The sequence below is a fragment of the Amia ocellicauda genome, chromosome 9, assembly GCF_036373705.1.
Source record: "Amia ocellicauda isolate fAmiCal2 chromosome 9, fAmiCal2.hap1, whole genome shotgun sequence".
Classification (NCBI taxonomy): domain Eukaryota; kingdom Metazoa; phylum Chordata; class Actinopteri; order Amiiformes; family Amiidae; genus Amia; species Amia ocellicauda.
The window spans coordinates 40074041-40093219 of record NC_089858.1 but is presented as its reverse complement, the minus strand read 5'-3'; the positions used below and the strand labels follow the sequence as shown (position 1 = coordinate 40093219).

Below are 19179 nucleotides of genomic sequence, written 5' to 3'. Positions count from 1 at the left end.
TTCACGTTTTAGAACTTTCTGATGCAAATTAATCTGGGCCAAAAAAGACTGATCCCTGATCGATAAGGATATTGAATTCTAAAGTTGTATGTATTAGTTTGCAAATTAATGACATTAGGTTACAATAAAAATACATATACATGCAATTGGATGTAATATCATCTCCATTTGAAATCAGAGTTTCGTTAAATGAACAAGCAGTATGTGTCACAAAATATTCTTTAGAATGTTTTTTTTTTATTATTATTATCTTTCAAAAAGACATCTGGAACTCAAAAAACTATTTTCAGTGATACGGATGATTCCAATACACTCCCCGGATTCCTTTTCAAGGCTATCGTGCTGCTCTCCGATGTCTAGAGGAATAAAAAGAAAAACTATATCTGCATGCCAGATCAATTCACTGTGACCACTTCAAATCACTCCTTGAAAATGTAAAAACCTATTGCTTTTTGGTCAGTCTGGCTCATGAAAAAAAAAAAAAAAAAACTCACCGATATCCATTACCAGGATTAGTTTAAATACTTCTCACGCATTCATCACAGGAGAGATTCCTCACCGCCATGCTGACCCATTCTGTAAAGGTCTAAGATTTCACATACTTTTTGGTCCTGGCATTACACTGGGTAATTTAACTTAAGGCAAACTTCAAACGAACCTCACAAAAAGCTTTGGTTTGGATGGTTAAATATTCTTTGTAGTTGGAATTTCAATCTTGGTCTCATGTTGCCAGTCTTCGTGGTTAAGAGTTTTTAATATACAAGCTGATACCAGTCTTTGGACATACTAGTAAGTATTCTTTAGCCTTCTAATGTTCTGTTCTTAGCATATGTTTTTACCAAGCTCGGGTATTATGAAAGCAAGCTTTGTAAACCAACTTAAACTAGCTGAGAGAAGAAGACATATAATTTACAGCCATGTGTCCGTTACAACATTGACAATAAATTTAGTTTGTCTTATACTGACTAACAAAACACATTTAGATCGGGCAATATTTTGTTGCTGCAACAGCAACAGTCTGGCAAATGTGTCACTCAAGAAAGCTTTTGGGATTGTATTATGCAAATTTAGACATGCCATGTGGCAGATGAAATTAATTTGTTTTCCATAGGCTTTTATTTATTGTTTGGCATCTGTAGCAAGAGTATGTTGTATGTTCAAGTAAAAGAAACATCCAGACAGCCTATCACCCATAAACCAACACACTATGTACTTGGAAAGATAACCATTGCCTCCATGCTGGAATGGTCCATTGTTAAAAACTGTAAATGGCATAATTGGGGAAGGCTAAAGGATTTTGGGAGCCACTGGATAAGCAGAAGCAGAATCTGTTACAAAGGTTTGATCACAGGTGCCTTTGGTGCTCTAATGCAATAAAATACACAGATATTGGAAGTGTGAAAGGACAGATCTGGACATTGGGTTGTTATGTCCAATTCCACAGCCATGAAAGGCTAATGAGTAGTCACTTTTTACGCCCCCCCCACCCTTCCAATATATTATGAAGTAGTCTCTCTTCCTTCTTTTGTCTGGGAAATTTCTGTAATTAACCTTTGTGTTCCCTTAAAACACAGCACATATGCTTTATGGGGATGATGCGACAATGAAATCGCCCTGGGGGAAAATAGGAGGATTTTATTCAACAGGGAAAAGCCAGATTACATTCAGCTCATTTCTGAACTAACCGAGCCCTGTGGTGTGACAGATATGCTTTATGCATTGTGGGACACATTGAGATGGACAAAGCCAAAGAAGCACAGGGTACCATGGCTGTGCTGGATTAATAATAAGAGATAATGAGAGGAGAAGCAGATCTGGTTTTACTAACATTTTCATCCCACACAGGTCTAAGTGAATCACATGGTTTGCTGTGCTCGGTTGATAATTAAGGAACACTGGAAAGCAATGCCAAATTAAGCAAAGATGGTGACATTGACCAAAGTGAAGTTCAATGTAATTTAATACAGCCCGTGGGTATCTAAAATATCTTAAAAAACAAAAACTTTTTTAAAATAATTTAAATAAAATAAATAAAATAAAATCACAAAAGTAACCTGATTGTACAGGAAGTATAAGTAAGAGAAGTATACCAGTCATGTTTAGTTTCCTTACAAGCAAAGCAAATGCAAATTGTTTTGAATTACCGTCAGTGCAAGTGAACTGCTTTTAACAACGCTAAGGACCAGTTCTTTAAGGTAACTGGAAACAGTTTTCAGAAACAAAGCCTAGTAAAAATCAAAGGTGAATAAAACATGTAGGTAAACCAAGTATAAACTCTGATCTATAGAGACACCTGAGCCCTGTGTGTACATTTAAGAAAATGTGGTAAAAAAACACTTATATGTACTATAGGCATCCTTAAACATGCCTCCAAAGACCAACTAAAAAAAGAGAGAAAGACAGATCAGAATTCTGCAACTGTAATGCAAGTGAAATACATATCTGTGAAATTCAGTTACATTTCTTTGTAAACAAACAGTAGTAACAAGTTCAATGTTGCAACATTGATATTGAACACTGGTAAGTACTTGGTATAACTGCAGCAACACTACATTGTTTTGCATAATCACAATAAATCAGTTATAAACACACAAATAGGCCTATTCTTTAAGATTGCCAACATTCACAATTTTTCTTCACACTTAAAATCAAAAAAAACTAAAAAGTGTGAATAAATATGTAGCGAAGATGCACTGTACAATAGAGTAAAGGACAACTTTGAGTTTATTTACTGGGAAACAGCTAAAAATGTTTACTGAATCAGTCCTGAAGCTTCACAACAAACAAACTTGACAACAAGATTTCATCTTTTTATTTCTTATTTTTAAAGAGACACATCATTGTAATAACAAAGAAATGTACATCTTCTGTACTGAGAAATAGTCTGCCAGTGTGTACATTTTAACAATTTAACAATAACTCGCTATTTTCTACTGGGGAGAAAAGAATATGGCATCTCTTTGAAGCTGAAGTCTATTCTCTGTACTGCTCACCAGTCTCCAATTACTTGCACAAATCTAATGGGTTATTAACCCATTTAATTCCCATTGAAAGAGGGCTTTTGCATCAAGGTATGTAATCAATCATTTTAATGACTGCACCGTAAGCAGAGCTGTTTTTAGAAGACTTAAAAAATGCTCCGTAGCTGCAGAGTGTTTTAAAATTGTACAAGGTGTGCATGAAATATGAAAAATGCTCTTATATAGTAGAATATCTGAATGCACTTGCTATTTTCAGCTATTGTCTGTTTTAGGACAATACAGTACACTAGAAGCAGGCATTTCAGCTGACAAGGTGTATGTTGAATTTACTATCCACCTCACTGCTCTCTGATCACTGGTCTAATTTGCCAGGCAGCATGCCAGCTGGGCAGAAGCGTCATCGTTTCCTTTGTTACCGAGCGTAAAAGATTAGAAGACAGCCTTGTGTGAACAATCACAATAGCATTGTCTCAGCTCCCCACCGCGATGTCAGTGGCAGTGGTGGTTAGATCATGGGGTTTTCGAGAATCAATGAAGTTTCCTTCCTTGGGGTACCCCGTGTCAAGGGGAGGACTCAGTTTCCTCCCCTTTCCTTTGTTAAGTTCACAGCCTACCATTTTTTTAATTATTATTAATTATTTAAGATTGGGTGCCTGGAGGATTTTGGGGGGGACGACAACTAAGAATTGCTTAATTTCTCTTTTTGAAAATGGTACTTTAAGCAGTGCATCGAATTGATGTATTTTTTATTGGTGTTTTTAGTCGGCATTGGTTAAAAGTGAATTATTCATTAGGCTTCAATTCATCAGCTTCAATAACTTCAATAGCTTCTCGTTGTTTCTAATCATTGGCCTGTAAAACAAACATTTGGTTTAAAAGCTTGAAACTGGTAAAACACCAGTAACCCCTCCCCGTCCAATATGATAACAAGAGTTCAAACATATTTTCAGGTCATCAAACATAATCTAAATGTCTAGTGAAATGCAGTGAAACCAGTCGATATGGGCAAGTCCTTGTAGTATTTAGTCTCCTTACTTTCCATGATCAAATGTTTCCAGATCTTACATCACCTGGAGCTTTAAAAAACCCGTCCTTCCAGAGCAACTAGAACTGATGGAGCATTTCATATTGCAGAGAGCCAGGCATTTTTCAATCGAGACCCGCTTCTCATTTACAAATACAGTCATTGTGATGGGGCAGGCCTTGAAATTGGCAGAGATTGGGCATTATAATGTAGGTGGTATAGAGAGAGAGAGAACTATACACTGATGCAAAACCATATAATGCAATGAGCAACGGTGACAATATAGGGACAGCTGTAATTTCACAACATCTTGGCGCCTGTCTTGATCTGGAAAAGATTTTCACAACAATACTGTTTTTTTTCTGATGTAAACATGCCATTCGTGCAGCGGCAGACCAGCTCAATTGAAATGCAAAGAGAAAACAGTGCTGATGTGTCTTTTGTTCCGAGATGTTTATGACAACGAGTGGGATTGTGGTAATAATTACAGAAGCAGAAAATTATCATAAATCTCAGCAGGGTGAAGAGAAAGTGCTGTTAAATTATACCTTAATAGTAATTGAAAACTGAAATAGTATAATAAACGGCTACCCTAAATAACACAGGAATACAAATGAGTGCTAAAATGCAGGTTTGAAATTAGTTGGTTTTGCCAGGTGAAGTACTGAAGTAGGAGCGGTGTCAGAATTATAAATAAGCTCCTCACATCCAATTAAATGAAGGCACATCTTGGGTGGGGGGTACAGCTATTCAGTCTCAATTACATTTAAAAAGCAATATCAGCTTTGTTTTTTGGACCTTTTGTGCAAAACACACCTTGTGGAAATGCTATTTATGCATTCTCTAAACAGTAAATCAAAACTTTTTTTGGTTTGCTTTTTGCTTTGTTTCTAAAGTACTCTCAGAATTGCAAATGTTTTAACAGGTATTTACTTTCATACTTATGTAAATAAAGACCCATACATGCAAATACATGTAAATACACATAATATTGTCATAATGAGAACCATTGATTATTGCACAGTAAAAATAAACCATTGCTAGAGACAGACATCCACCAAAGTATAAGGCCCCTATTGCATCTTTACCACCCCCCTCCTCTCTTTGTTCTCCCAGTATTGATTAGTTAGTAATTGTTTCCATATCGTCAGCAAGTGCCTAAAAACACATTCAGGACCTCTTCACACACAGGTCGGAGGTCAAGTCAGTTCATTTACAGGATTATGGTGCATCGGACAAAAGAGAGAGTGGCGGGAGGCCAACTCCAGACTGGGCCACATTCATCATGAGGAACTAGGCAGATGGCTTAGCAGATTTGAGAAACTGCCTTGCTGAATAATTAGGTTAGATAAGACAGACCTTATGCAAAGTCTTCACAGCAGCATATTGGGAGCCTCTTAAAGTAAAGCATTTGGAAATGTCAGGATTGCAGGGCCATGTTTATTAAGTATTTACTAGCTGGCTGTATATGTTGTATTAGAATTCTTTCCAATCTTCAGTCTCTCTATAAAAAATAATTAATCAGTAATATATAAAACTCATGGAGCATTACATTTTAAGTCCTTGATTCGTAGAAGTTCTTCTATGGGAAAAGCACACATGCTGAAAACTTTAAAGGGGAACTCCACCGAATATCCATAATTTCTTAGGTTATTCTATAAGTAGAAACATATTCTGTGGAGTGAGCTTTTCATATCCAGCTCATTTCTATGTACCAGAAATCAGAGATCGAGAAATAGGCCATGACTCTGGAGCTGCTTTGCTTTGTTCTCCAATGGATCTTTGCGCGTGTGCAGGTTACACTGCGCTGTAGCATAAACGGCAGTCCCTGGAAGAAAATAATCATGTAAAATAATAGCGACAGTTCTGGGTGGTGAAATAAACTTTTTATGACTAAAAACCAATGGTTCTTTTGGAAAAATAGGGTGATGGGGCCATTGAATGTGCAAAACATTTTATTTTTTTAATGATTCTCGTGCAAAGCAGCTACAGAGTTAGCATCGAAGTGACATCACAGCATGTTTTTCGATCTCTGATTTCTCGTACATAGAATAAGCTGGACATGAAAAGCTCACTCCACAGAATATGTTTCTACTTCTATGTTTCTATAGAATAACCTGTGAAATTATAGATTTTCGGTGGAGTTCCCCTTTAAGAGAACATTTAATACAACATTTTGTACATTTTGTACAAAATTGAGGTACAGGAGTTAAATTTTTCACCATTGCTTTAAATCCTTCAGTATAGGGTTTACATATTACATTCCTGTAAAGGTGCTTAGGTAAACCATCTGAAGTCCTAATTAGACTCTGTTGTTCACTTTGCAGGTGTGAGGCATCAGTTGAGAATGCCTCTTATCTGTGAGACAGTCTTTATTTTCTGCATGTTTACATTCCTGCCAGAGCCACTCCCATCGGCAATAGGGGACATGGATCACATACAAGGTCATGTGTCTCCCCTTCGACAAACCACCTCAAAGATAACAGGGAATATCTTGCATTTCTTGATTACCGTGTAGTTCACACAACATACAGTCCACAAAAGATCCAACTGCATTCTTCGGGGGGTTACTCATAGACATTTTACTAATTTATGTTCAGTTCTCAGTTGAAAAATCATAACAAGAGATCCCCATGGACATGTTCACAGACCAAGGCCCAGGTAAACTGATTAACAGATTAACCTAACTGCCAATGACAAATGTCAAACCCCAATATGCGATGGCAGCTTTCCTTTGGGTCAATGCAAGGAGCAATTGACACATAGAAAAATCGATGTCAAATAACAGTAAATGACCATAAAGTAGAAGAGGGGGGAAAAAGAGTGATCTAAAAATTCAGTCTAAGCACTTGTTTATAACATTCAGAATTGCTTGCAATATGTGTTATTTTACTAATAATCAGTGCGAGTATCAGAGTAAGTACTCCGCGTATTATAATATTAGATTGCATTATATATTTTCCTTTCTTTCTAAGCCTTTGCTATTTGTTCATATAAGGATTTACCTACATATGACAACAAACAATACAAATATGGCCTCGTTGCTTTTGTTTTAACTGACTCTGTGCATTTGTTCTGTGTGGGTCAGCCTTAAACAAGATATTCCCAGAGGGCAAAACAAACAGGAAAATAAAATAAATCAGAAGCAGCAGATTTTGAGGAACTGTTGATGTCATGATTCAGAGATTGAATGGATTAAATTCAGTTTAGACTATTGAGTCGGTACAGGGAAGGCCTAGGAAACTAAAATGTGAACAGCTGCTTTCGCCTGTTCCTAGAATCCCAACTGATTTTTCATGAAATTCTCAGAAGAGGAGAGGTGGTACATCAATATATATTTCCCCATCTAGCTTCAAACTATTACACTACATTAAGGGGCATTTATTTTGGTTGTGTAAACCACTCTTCGCAACATGCTTAAATGGTAAGTGAATGTAGCTGGCATTAAAGTCAAGCCATTCAGGCAAATCCTGTTAAATTATTAACTTCACCACTAGTTTTTATATCCACACCAAGAAAATAGGAAGAAAATAAATTAAAAGAGAGGTAAAGAGGTCATCAAAGGAACAGATGATCATAGAATGTGCAGTCAACATTGAGTGTGGGTCATTAAAAAAATACATTACAAAAAAAATGAGAAATGAACAGGACCGATCCAGGATGAAGTCTTCACATTCCTCTGATAAGGCACTCAGTCACCCGGCTCCACCTCCCATGTCTTCGAGCCCTTGTGCTCCTACACATTTTTGCTGTGCATAGATGCCAGGGTTATGCATCACACCCTTCAAAGAAACATCTTTTTACAGGCTGGAAATGTCCTAATTGAAAAAGCATTGCTATCTGAAGGCTAAAAAATAAAGAAAAAGAAAAATACACATCTATTACTACCTGCAATATATAGAACATTGTTAAAATGCCTGCCAAACTTGTTAGGAAAATGTGAAAACACAGAGATTTGGATATTATATGTATGTGTGTGTAAACAGATAGAGATAGATAGATAGAGAGAGGGAGAGGAGAGAGAGAGAGAGAGAGAGAGAGAGAGATTTGTATAGATCTATTTAATTAAAATTAACATTTTGTACTGAAATGTTTGTGTAGTTCTAAACTAAATCGGTTACTGACTTTATGTTGCTACACTACATCAAAAATAAGAATATGAGCCAACTTAAAATCGTTCTTTGCATTGCATAGTGGAGTGAAATGGGCATTGCATGGAATTTTCCACTTACACGAGACTGAGACCTAATTTTAACAAACACTAGGGGGAAAGGATTTATTAGAACGACCACCCTTGTAATTTGGTTTGCCTGAAGAAGGAAAAAAAATGCATGTATATATATTCAGGCAGAAAGCTTTGGCTTTTAACTAAGTCTGTAAGTAAGTGCTTAGCTTTTTTAATCAGGCTTGGTCAGTCTCTTTATCTTGTGCACTTTAAACCTATTAAGCAGCTTATGAAAATTCTCCCTGTTCAGTGGCGAGATTCTCACAGGTACGCAGAGAGCAGGAAGAAACACGTTAAACTAGAAAGAATTGCCGCTGTGCTAATGAATGTTTGCAGGGGAGATGGAGAAAATCAGCAGGTTGTGAATGTGCAAGCTTTAAGTGAAAGCAGATTACTACGGCGAGACACAGTGGGAAGTTTTGCTCCTGCAAGCTTTAATGGACCGAGTACCTGAATCCGGAAGGAATGCAAGGGGAACACACAATACTGGAGTCCGCTGATGATGAGAAATTGTATTTAACCAGACAAGAGCTGAAAAGCAGCTCTGTAATTCTGGGGGAAAATATAGAAATAGAAAAAGAGAAAAAAAAAAAAAAACTGCGACAAAACATCAATCACGCAGACTCCATTAGTGTAACTCTCCATCTCCAATAGTGAAGTAATAGCAATGCAACAGAAAGGTCAGGGTGCTATAATGTCATTATGAGCCCTCCTGCACTTCTTGACATGAATGTAGTGGCATTTCATAGAAAACAAAAAAATAAAAAGGACCTTCAAGCTTCAAGATGATAGCTTGAGCGCAGGAAGAGCAACGGTTTAATGTAGCTTGCTTTTTTTCTGCTGAATCGTTGACTTATTGTCTTTCAAATGGCGAACAAGGCTTTAATGGGATTGTTTTAAAGCCAGGATCATCTGCCATGTGGAAGGTTGGTGTCTTGATATGTTGTGCTTTGTTATTAGTGACAATCCTTTGTAAAAGTTGTGGTGATTAGTATTTCTAGGTCTAAGTTTGTTATATTATATCAACGATCATCTAGGTTTTCCTCTGAGACCCTATGAACAGGTCTTCACTTTTTAGTTTAGCATGGCAGAGATCTGGTCAATGATTTAGCTGCATTTAGAAATGCATACCTTTGCTTGGCTCAGAGAATACATCTATTTAAGAAGAGAAAATGTACACAGGGATGGCGTTTAATGTCCTTCTAAAATGTTTAATGTTAGGCTTCTCAATTACAGCACATTTTGAATCCTATTTTTCTAGATTTTGTCATACTAAATTACTTACAATGAATTCAGAACCAGTGCACCCGCCGAAACAAAGAGTTCCCTGTGTAGAGCATTAAACAGATGCAGAATCTTCCTTAATTTTTCCCCATGACAATCTTGTAACAATAACTGCCAGGAACATTTGACATTTAATTTTCGACATTTTAGGATTGCTTTTTTTTCTCCATCTCAAGTCCTTTCAGTCACAGAGATAAACATGCCTTACGCATTCTCCCTTTATCCAAAATACCCATTCTGCTCCAGAGTTTTTTTGTGTGTGTGCTGCGCAATCTGGACAACTGCCTGAGGTACAATAAAGTCTATGGATTTTTCACACTTGCACAGATGTTCCTGTAATGTTGAACCCAGTTTCAATGAACAGCCTCAACTGCCAAACACGAGTACACAAAGCAAATAAACCACTTACACGCACAACACATTACACACTCTATGCCAATCGCATCATATAATTTATGTAGGTACGGATTTCATAAATGCGCTAATCTCCATTTCTCAACACCGCAAATGCACAATACGCACCACTAATCTTTTGATAGCATACCTCTTTATTCGACATACAAACCCAACCCCTCCTTGGAATATTAAAGAGACTAGTCCTCCACACCAAGTCTAATGGGAATGAAAGCAAAGTTAACCTGGTGTTGCATCATGCAAAGTTAACACAAAGTGAACACAAAAAGGCTGCTATTGCATCAGCAAATCATACTTTACTTGTGTTTGCCATTCAAAACCTCAGTAAGGAAATTAATGAATGAAATTAAATGAAATGAAAAATCTTTGGGAAGCGTTGTCTCTGGCAGGGAGATTTTAAAGCACTTTAAATCCCATTCATTATTTAAAAGATTATATTCAGTGTAATGTCTGTGGTTTATTTCCCCGGACAGTTATAGATTGAACTTAAATATGCTTCCTTTAATGTAGTGTGCTCCTAATGACTGCCGACGAGTCCCGTTCAATGTGTGTACACATTGATTTTATTTGCCAAGCACTTACAGTAGGCGTCTTGAAGTCAATATCTTGCTTTCTGTTTTATTATGTATAAACAAAGCCTTTTTTTGTGTGTACAGCTATTTAATGGGATCAAGTTAACCAACTGGAATCTATAGAACAGAAACAGAACAAGGGCAAATAATGTGTGTTTCTTTTGTTTTGTTTTTTTAACATATACATGAATGTCACTTACACATTTTTGAAGATCACTGAAATGCTTATTTTTTCATCATTCTTTGTGCCCCTGTCCCTTATGTATTCCCCTGGGATTACATTTTTCAGATATGTATTTTCAAAGAGCTTTTTGTCTTTAATTTCACAGAGATGCTGATTCTGCAGCTCAGGTAAAGAAACACTGCCCACTTTTAGCACTGGGGACCAGTTTAGAGAACGGCATAAAAAAGGAAAAAAAAAAAAAAAGAGAAAAGCTGACTCCTAAAATTACCTTTGAAGATCAAACCAGTCTGAAAAAACAGCCGAGTTAATGGCAGAAGTGAAACACTGAATCGAGATTACATACATTCTATTTACATTTTCATTTTCTTCCAAGAATTTCCAATGCAATTCAAAAGAAAAGGTTTTAAATTCTTTCAGTTTATTTTCTCCAAATAATATTTAAATTAGGTGGATATTGGTTGCCCATTGGTTGCCCAGCTTCCGATCCATCACCAATCATTTTGGTTGGGAATCCTCATTTTGTTTGTGAAGTCTACACACGGATGCTGTATATTTTTTAGGGTCAGAATTTTGGAAAGATAAATATAATAACTAAGCCAAAATAAATCTAGACAGAATTTCACAATTCGGTACATCAGAACAAGCTCAAGTCTCACTAAAGGCATGTTGAGTTTGAAAGTTTAAATGTTAAATAGCTGTGACATAGGTTTGAAAAGACTGGGAATCACTGTCTTACTGGGTACCCTAGTATCTACTGTGACTAACTGACCTAACTGCTGCTTCTTCAGTCATCGTTTATATGTCTGTGAACACTTTTGACACTCGTAGAGTCCCAATATTCCTGAGATCAGAACCAACTTAGTTATTTGACCATCTCTTATGTATTACAATGACTAAGCAGTTATTAAATTCCACTTCAGACACCGAAGCTCTGAAAATAGTTATTGTGTCAGCCTAGTTGTTTCATGTCTTTGTTTGGTTTGAAGATCAAAAGATTTATCTAGGTGTTGTGGGGAGAGAGGTAATGAAACACAAGTGTAGTGCTGTCCTGTGTGTATTCTGCTTTATGCTGCGTCTTAGCAGCTGTCCAATTCTGTGTCGTAGCATTCCCAGCCGGGTGGCAAATTCATTAGTTTGCTTTCTCCCCCTTTTTGATGCTTCTAGGTATCAAGTCAGTTGGCTTTCTTAGAGATTTCTGGCACTACCAACAAATCAATAGATTCTCCAGAATGAGTAATGAAACATGAGCTTGTGTACAGAGCCAGTGAATATGATATGGATGTATTTACACTACAGCAGACAAGCTGGAGCGAAAGAAGGCGATCCATGCTTTTACGACTTTGACAGGTTGTTCACCGGTATCACATGCAGTTGTCCGGTAGATGAAAATATCAACGGCCACATTGTCCGGTGGGAAATATGCCAGATAAATAAATAAATAGATTAATAGCATATTAAATAGCCTAATGTTGTGTGACCTATAAGATATGTTGCCATATTATCTCCGCTCGCTGTTACAGTAAGAAATTACTGAGTGTATGGTCATGTGACTGTATCTATCCCGACTGGGCAAAGCTAGGAAAGATGGCCATCACAATTCTTTAGTCCAGTGTGCCTGAAGAGCGTGGATTCTCGCTCCAGAACAGGATAAAAACAGCCCTGAGATGCCACCTCACTGAGGAAAAGGTGACAACGTTGATGAGAATTGAAAGTTGTGTCAAGGGGTTGGATGGCTTCAACTTTGCACAAGCAGCCGAGCACTTCTGTTCAATGAAGTTGCGCCGCAAATAAACGGGAATTTGACAAACGCGGAATTCGGACTGACCAGCCTATTATTTTATTTTTTAATTCATTATTTTATAATTTTATTAATTTAGCTTATTTCCAAGTTATTTAATTTGACAGGCTTGGGATGCATAGAGACATACATTTAATGTAGGCTAATGTCTTTATTTAATTAACAATTGCAAGGCTATTTGTTTTATTGTATTGTTGTAGCCTATGTGCTCAGTTCACAAAGTTTGTGAAGAGTTAATTCTGCTGACTACTTTAAATAAAATGCATTTGTTGGATCATAGCATTTGTGTTTTATTGCTGTTTAAATGTAGCCTATTTAAAACATATTTCCAGTATATGGCCAGAATTCTGGAATATTAACGGCCAAATTGGCAGTAAAAAAAAACAAAAGTCTAGCGTAAACTGAGTGTATGCAAACTGCAGGTCTGCATTAGTCTCCACCCATTTATCTTCACTCTCGTAGATGTCCTGAATTTCATCTCAGACAGCCCTTGTAGGGGATGTGATCTATGACAACTGGAAAGATTATATTGCTGAAAACTGTTTTGTAACAGTAATTAAGTTAAAACAATCCAATCTGTTAATTTAGCAGCCTTATCCACTGTCCTGTTTTTTGTTCCTTTGATTGTCCCCTTCCCTCCCCTCTGCTAACTCCACCTTACAGTCTGTCATCAGTGCCGCCCATCTGACCCCCTGACTTTAGATCAGCCATGTCATTCACACAGTTCACACATCACATGCATGGTCAACTCTGGGCTGGCCTGCAAGCTCCAGTGGACAAGACCAATACAACACCACACTGCAAGCACTGACTGACATGAGTGAACTGCCTGCGACTAAACTGAACCCATTAGAATGGTGGACATTCCCTTTCTGAATGCAAGTTTGTCTTTACAGAAGTGCACATTTTACAGAAGTGTTTTTAACCATCAGAATAGTTGTTTTCAATATTGTTTGATTCCTTTGGAAGAGCACACTTTAAAAAGTAAAAAAAATACACGCTGATCAACTTTTAGGCTACAGGTCTCTGGCAAAAAAATGTATTTAGAATTTTTGGGGGGTTTCATGACCCTACACTTTTACAGACAACACCTGCAAACTGTAACTTCTAATGTTTTTATTGTAAAACAGAAATGGCACAGGTTATTTATTTTCTTAGGGGTCTTCATTATAACCTGTTCAAACCAGCCTGGGAGAATTAGACTGTTTGTCGTTTGAAAATTCCTAAATATGATTTGCCTGGACGTGTTAAACAAGGGATGGAACAGATGAAAAGTAAGGGGAAACGCATGCATCAGTTTAACATTTTAATTGACAATCCAATTAATAGAATTAAATTACTTTGTAAGGGTAATTGGAGAATTAAATTTGCCAGCTGTTAGTCATGTATCCTACAATTGAATCCCTACAATGCAATGTGCAAAAAACACAGGTCCATAAATCTAACATAATAAAGATTATAGGTTCAATCACATATATCTGAGAAAGCCTTATTTTAAGATTGAAATGCTTATATTAAAAAAGGACGAAATCCATAAAAGGGATATCTAAGTTGTCATATGTAACTAAGTGAAAGCAATCTCAAATATATTCATCTTGGTCTACATTAATTTTACCATTTCACCATTTTACCCACTAAGCAGAATGTCTCTTAGGTTTACAGTCTGGCATTTTTGTCTTTCCCAGTTAAATCAAGTGTAATATTTCTGTGCAGTACTTTCATTCGAATGCTTTTGTCCAACTCCAGTTCCAGTTATCAAAACTAGTATAAATATGCATTCTCTTGCATGGATTCAGATTAAGACTAAAAATATATATAAATATATATGAAGACGGCACACTTCTTCAGACAAAGGGAACCGGTTCCTTTTTTTACTGGCACAGAAAAGCCTGTATAGAAGCGAGGGGCGAATGGGGGGATGGGGAGGAGGGGAGGGGAGGGGGCAGTGGAAGTGTGCCGACTGAAAGGAAGAAAAAGTCAGTGTGAAGAAGCCATTGTCAGGAATGGGAGTTAATCACTTTAGTGGCACACGTTTGTGTAAAGAAGTGCGCATTGTACACTCTACCCCCCAGGGCAAAGGTTTCTCCCCTCCAGCACATTTACATGTCAGTTATGCAAAAATCTACAAGCTGAAAGCAAGAAGCCCGCCTCTCTGAATTGTAACTAGCTGGTTGTTAGAAGACTGATATATTCACTGGCTGGTTCACACAGGGACACACATGTCTTGTGCACCTTAAGGAAAAGGAGGATTGTTCTGCATGGTACAGCAAGGGGATGTATTGCACTGGAAGTAAGTCGCATGTGTTCCTTACTTCGTATAGTCTTGTTTATGTTTACATGGTTTGAGGATTCCCCACACACAAAGAAAGGTGGAGCTTGTGTTGGGTTCTCTTAACACTAATTTAAATTTGCAACAGAGCAGTATGCAACATGTTCTTTAAAGGAGACTGATAATTAAGATCAACAAAAGTGCAAGAGATTGATGCCTTGTAATTTGAGCATGATGAAAGATGAGGCATGTGTTTTTAATGGATCGTTTTGTGCTTTGAAAGTACCTTGACCTGCCACAAAAGAGTATCTGGCTCTTTTTGTTTTTGCACACAGGGTATTTTGCTAGTCTTGTTGTTTTTGTGCTGGAGGAAGCTGGCTTTAAAGGTGGTGATGACAGATTTCCCACTGTTGTGAGCAGATGTCTGGTGGTTTAGAGCAATGACATCTCTCAGTTTTTGAGATAGACAGTTACACTGGCAGAGTTGGAAAAACAAAAGAAATGGGGTGGGGGGGTTGCCTTTTCTTAAACAATGACGACAAAGACAGGTTGTTGCATGTACTCTTTAGTTATAATGCTATAATACAGAATCGCTTGAGACTTCCCTGTCCCACCACCCCCACCCCCACCCCCACCCCCACCCCTCCCCTCCTCTGTTTTCTGGCTGGATATAATCTGTTAATGAAAGCATTTGCAAAAATAAATAAATGAAATTCCATTGCATTGTTGCTGTACATTCAGTAAATGGACTGGAAGCAGGGATCAGATGGCCTAGATGTCTGAAGAAAGACAATTTATCAACTTTTGGAGACCCCCGGCTTTTGTTACCAGCGAGATGACTCAAAGTGACCATATTCCCTAGTGGGTCATAATGTACATCTTGCAACACCTGGGCCTACAAGCAGATTGAGAGATGGAAGGGTAGAAGGAGAGGCAAGGTGTATTGTTGTTTTTGGTGCTGCTCTCAGAGTGCACTGAGTCTAGAAGGCATGTTGTTGAAAGAAAGTGCCAGAAAAACAGGATTTGAGGATTTATAGTGACAAGGCGACAGAATATGCCAAACCAGGTTGGCTGCCAGTCCAATTAAAATAACTGATTATCCAGGAAACAAAGGAAGCGACTTGTGTTTGGACAAGTAAAGAAACAAAACCAATATTATTAATTTTAACTCTACTGGTGGTGCAAATGTACAGTGATCTCGGAGTTGTTATTGTTATTAATAATAATATTAAACATAATTCATCATAATAATAAATAACAACCAGACTTTAAATCACCTTGAGATTCAGCTGTAGACTTGCAGAAGGGGTCTTAACTTACTAGTTATCACAATAAATGCGGTCTTCTCTACATTATTTGTATGTGCTTTTTTGGACTTTAATTCCACTGTGTATTCTTAGCAGACAACCTTATGCAGAGTGTCTAAGTGTATACGATGTACAGTGGCTACTGATTAGCAAATGTGGCAAATATGTTTCTCCCTACTCAAGCCTAACAAAATTCTTAATATCCCATTCATCTGCAAATATTATAATGTAAGTGCATACTTCTGACCAGTACCGATTTCTCCTAAATTTCTTACCTGCTGCTTGATGATATGGAGACTGATGTTGATCCTGGATCAGTTTTGGAAGAACAAAGTTACACAAGAGAAAATATTAGAGCTAGACACAGTGACATCACACTACAGCTGCCTTTCAGTTTAAATGGTAGCATGTATTCAGTATTATATACACAAAGTTTGTAATTGCATTTAGCATTCAATTCCAGTAATTTTCTAATAAGAGTCTTTTGAGGAAAAAGGTTGTCTTTTGGTTTAAATTGAACCTTGTTGAGGCCATTTTTATATACCATAGCTGGTGGGGGGGTTAAATAAAGCAAACAATAATACTAATCGAGATTTATCAGACAAACTGTACAGTTAATTTTCTTAAGAACAGACAGAAATAATGTACTTCGATTGCTTCTCCAGTGCAAATCACTGAAATTGGCTTGCATCATTTAAAAAGCTGTTTGGAGTGATTGATGTAGACATTAATCTGGGCCTCTCTGCTATCGGTGTGCCTCAGCTGTCAATATCAGTAACAGGCATGGTTAGCTGAGTTAAAGGGAGCAATCTGACGGATGACCTCAGTCAAGCTCTTGGCTCTTTTGACTGGGGATCAATCTCCTATCACTCATGCTATTGGACTCTATCCACAAACTTGATGACCAAAAGCTGGAACAGTAACTATATCCCCTACAGAATCCATATCCAAATTATCGGACAAAACTGAACAGTACTTCACGAAGTTGTTTTGTTGTTTTCCAGGTTCACCATTGAGAGTGGAGTGGATTTCCTTTCAGGGCTATGAAGGGGCTGTATGCTGTTACTGCTCGAAGGCCTTCGATTCCCGTTAAAGCTGAACACACATCCCCTTTAAATCCGCCATCGCCTGTGCCAGGAGAACCATGGGCAGCGTGAGCAGCTTGATATCGGGTCACAGCCTCCATAGCAAACACTGCCGGGCCACGGAGTACAAACTGAAGAAGGCCGCTCAGTCTAAGAAGGCGAGCCGCAGTGCCGACGGGCTGCTGAGGTATGGTTTCTCGCAGGACTCGGCCAACACCACCAAAACAATCTCCCACGCAGGCAAAAGCGAGGACTTCTTTTACATCAAGGTGAGCCACAAACCCAGAGGAGGCCACAAAAGCCTGAACAAGACGGCTGGCCCAGAGGACAACCAGAGGGGACCGACTAGCAACATGGAAGCGGGGAGCATCACGCCACCCAAACTGGTGCCCTTCTCCGGGAAACTCGAAAAGGTGAGTGATTGTGTCTCTCCCCCAAGAAGGTATCTTCTAGTTTTCAGCTGTCCCCTCGTTTGGGGTCTGTACTCCACATATTTCTCCACATAAGCAAGTGCTTGCAAGTACCAGAACATGTTTATGGTCCACACACATCCACACACACAATTTTACCAACATTATTACTGCAAATTGGTGTTGTTGTTTTGTTAATTTCCTCCGATCATTGCTTGCTGTACAAATCAATGCTGCTATGGTATAAATTGCACACAAGCCGTGAGATAGTTAGCACCAGTCCCTGGCAAATGCCAACATGAGACAAGTACAGTAGATTGCACATAATCCCCCAGCCCTCCACCGAAACACTAAAAGCTCTGCGGCGTCACGGCGACTTCATTAAGTCTGAAGACTGATGAGCTAAAAAAAAAAGCCTTGATCTCCCTGAAAGATTTCATCTGCTGCCAGGGTCATGCTTATGCAAACCTTCCTCTCAATAGCTCTTTATACCCCAGGCGAGCCAGAACCTGAGACTATGGAAAGGATCCCAGGCCGCGACTATGAAGTCAGTGAGCAGGAATGCTGAATCAACAAGCTTACCTCTCACACTTCAGTGGCTGCTTGTTATTAATATGAAACAGCGGTGCCAACCATCTTAATGGGAATCGCCGCTGAAGGGGCAGGAACTGATGGTGGGAGCTGCATTTTTCACTAGGGAGTGTCGGCCCCCGGAAAATAAAGTGGATCACATTTTGAGTTTTATCAGGAGCTTTCTTAGGAGAGACGTGGCCTTTTCAGTCAAAACACACTTCATATAGGAGCTCCAGGGGGGCATCAGCCCATGCAAAGAGAACAAAACCATCCAATTCAGTTTTTTCTTTAATCTTAAAAGTATTTAATTTAATACCCTAGTTTAGGGCGAAATGTGTCCATGGGTGTTATGTGAAATATTTAAGGTATTTTGTACATAAGCAGTCTGATTTTCCACTCCAGGGAAAATGGGTGGTCTAATTATAGACTGTGGAGTAGGCAACTTTCCACAGTGTGTATAAAGCAAACACTTAGGGTGATTAAATCATGGAGAGCTCCGTTGGAACAAAAATATCTAAATAAACAGAAGACCCTGTTGTCTGGACAGGAGTTAGAAACACCTGCTACAGTGCAGTACTTTTAATGAACAAAGGATACAAAAGGAGGTTATTGCTTTTGACGTAGATATTTTTTTGTGTAGGATTCAAGGAGTGGAGTCTTCTTACTAGACAGAAGCAGTGCTCTAAAATCCAAATGTATTCCTTTTTCAGGGAAGGTTCATCAGTTTCATAAGCTTACAAGGCAAAGAAATACATTTGCAAGTAAAGGTTCCCCTAAAGCCAAACACAACAATATGCATCCACTGTATTTCAGTCTAACATGTTTACTAATGTTGTTCTACACCAGTACTACTCTGTCTTCCTTTGGGAGTTAAAAAATGAATACAAAACTTATCTTAATGAGCCAGTCTCACAGCTAGGTATTGTAAACATGTTCCTCATTTAGTTGGATGTCAGTGTGTACTTCTGCAATTTGGTTAATCGGTAACTGAAACGACAAATCAAATACCCAAGTAAGTAATGCTTGTTAACAGAATTTTATTGTAGGCAAATC

At 38.1% G+C, this 19179-nt stretch overlaps 1 protein-coding gene across 2 annotated transcripts in view; it reads left to right on the top strand.

Moving 5' to 3' along the window:
* The window catches only part of lzts1 (leucine zipper, putative tumor suppressor 1), a 48460-nt gene that overhangs the window by 14669 nt on the left and 14612 nt on the right, over positions 1-19179 (top strand). The window contains exons 1-2 of one of the 2 annotated variants that reach the window (XM_066714480.1): positions 14468-14772; positions 17063-17556. In XM_066714480.1, the coding sequence (XP_066570577.1) occupies positions 17203-17556 (354 nt within the window). In that variant the 5' untranslated portion in view covers positions 14468-14772; positions 17063-17202. Of the gene's footprint in view, positions 1-14467; positions 14773-17062; positions 17557-19179 lie in introns of those variants that run through there. The other variant, XM_066714481.1, reaches the window with a different exon arrangement.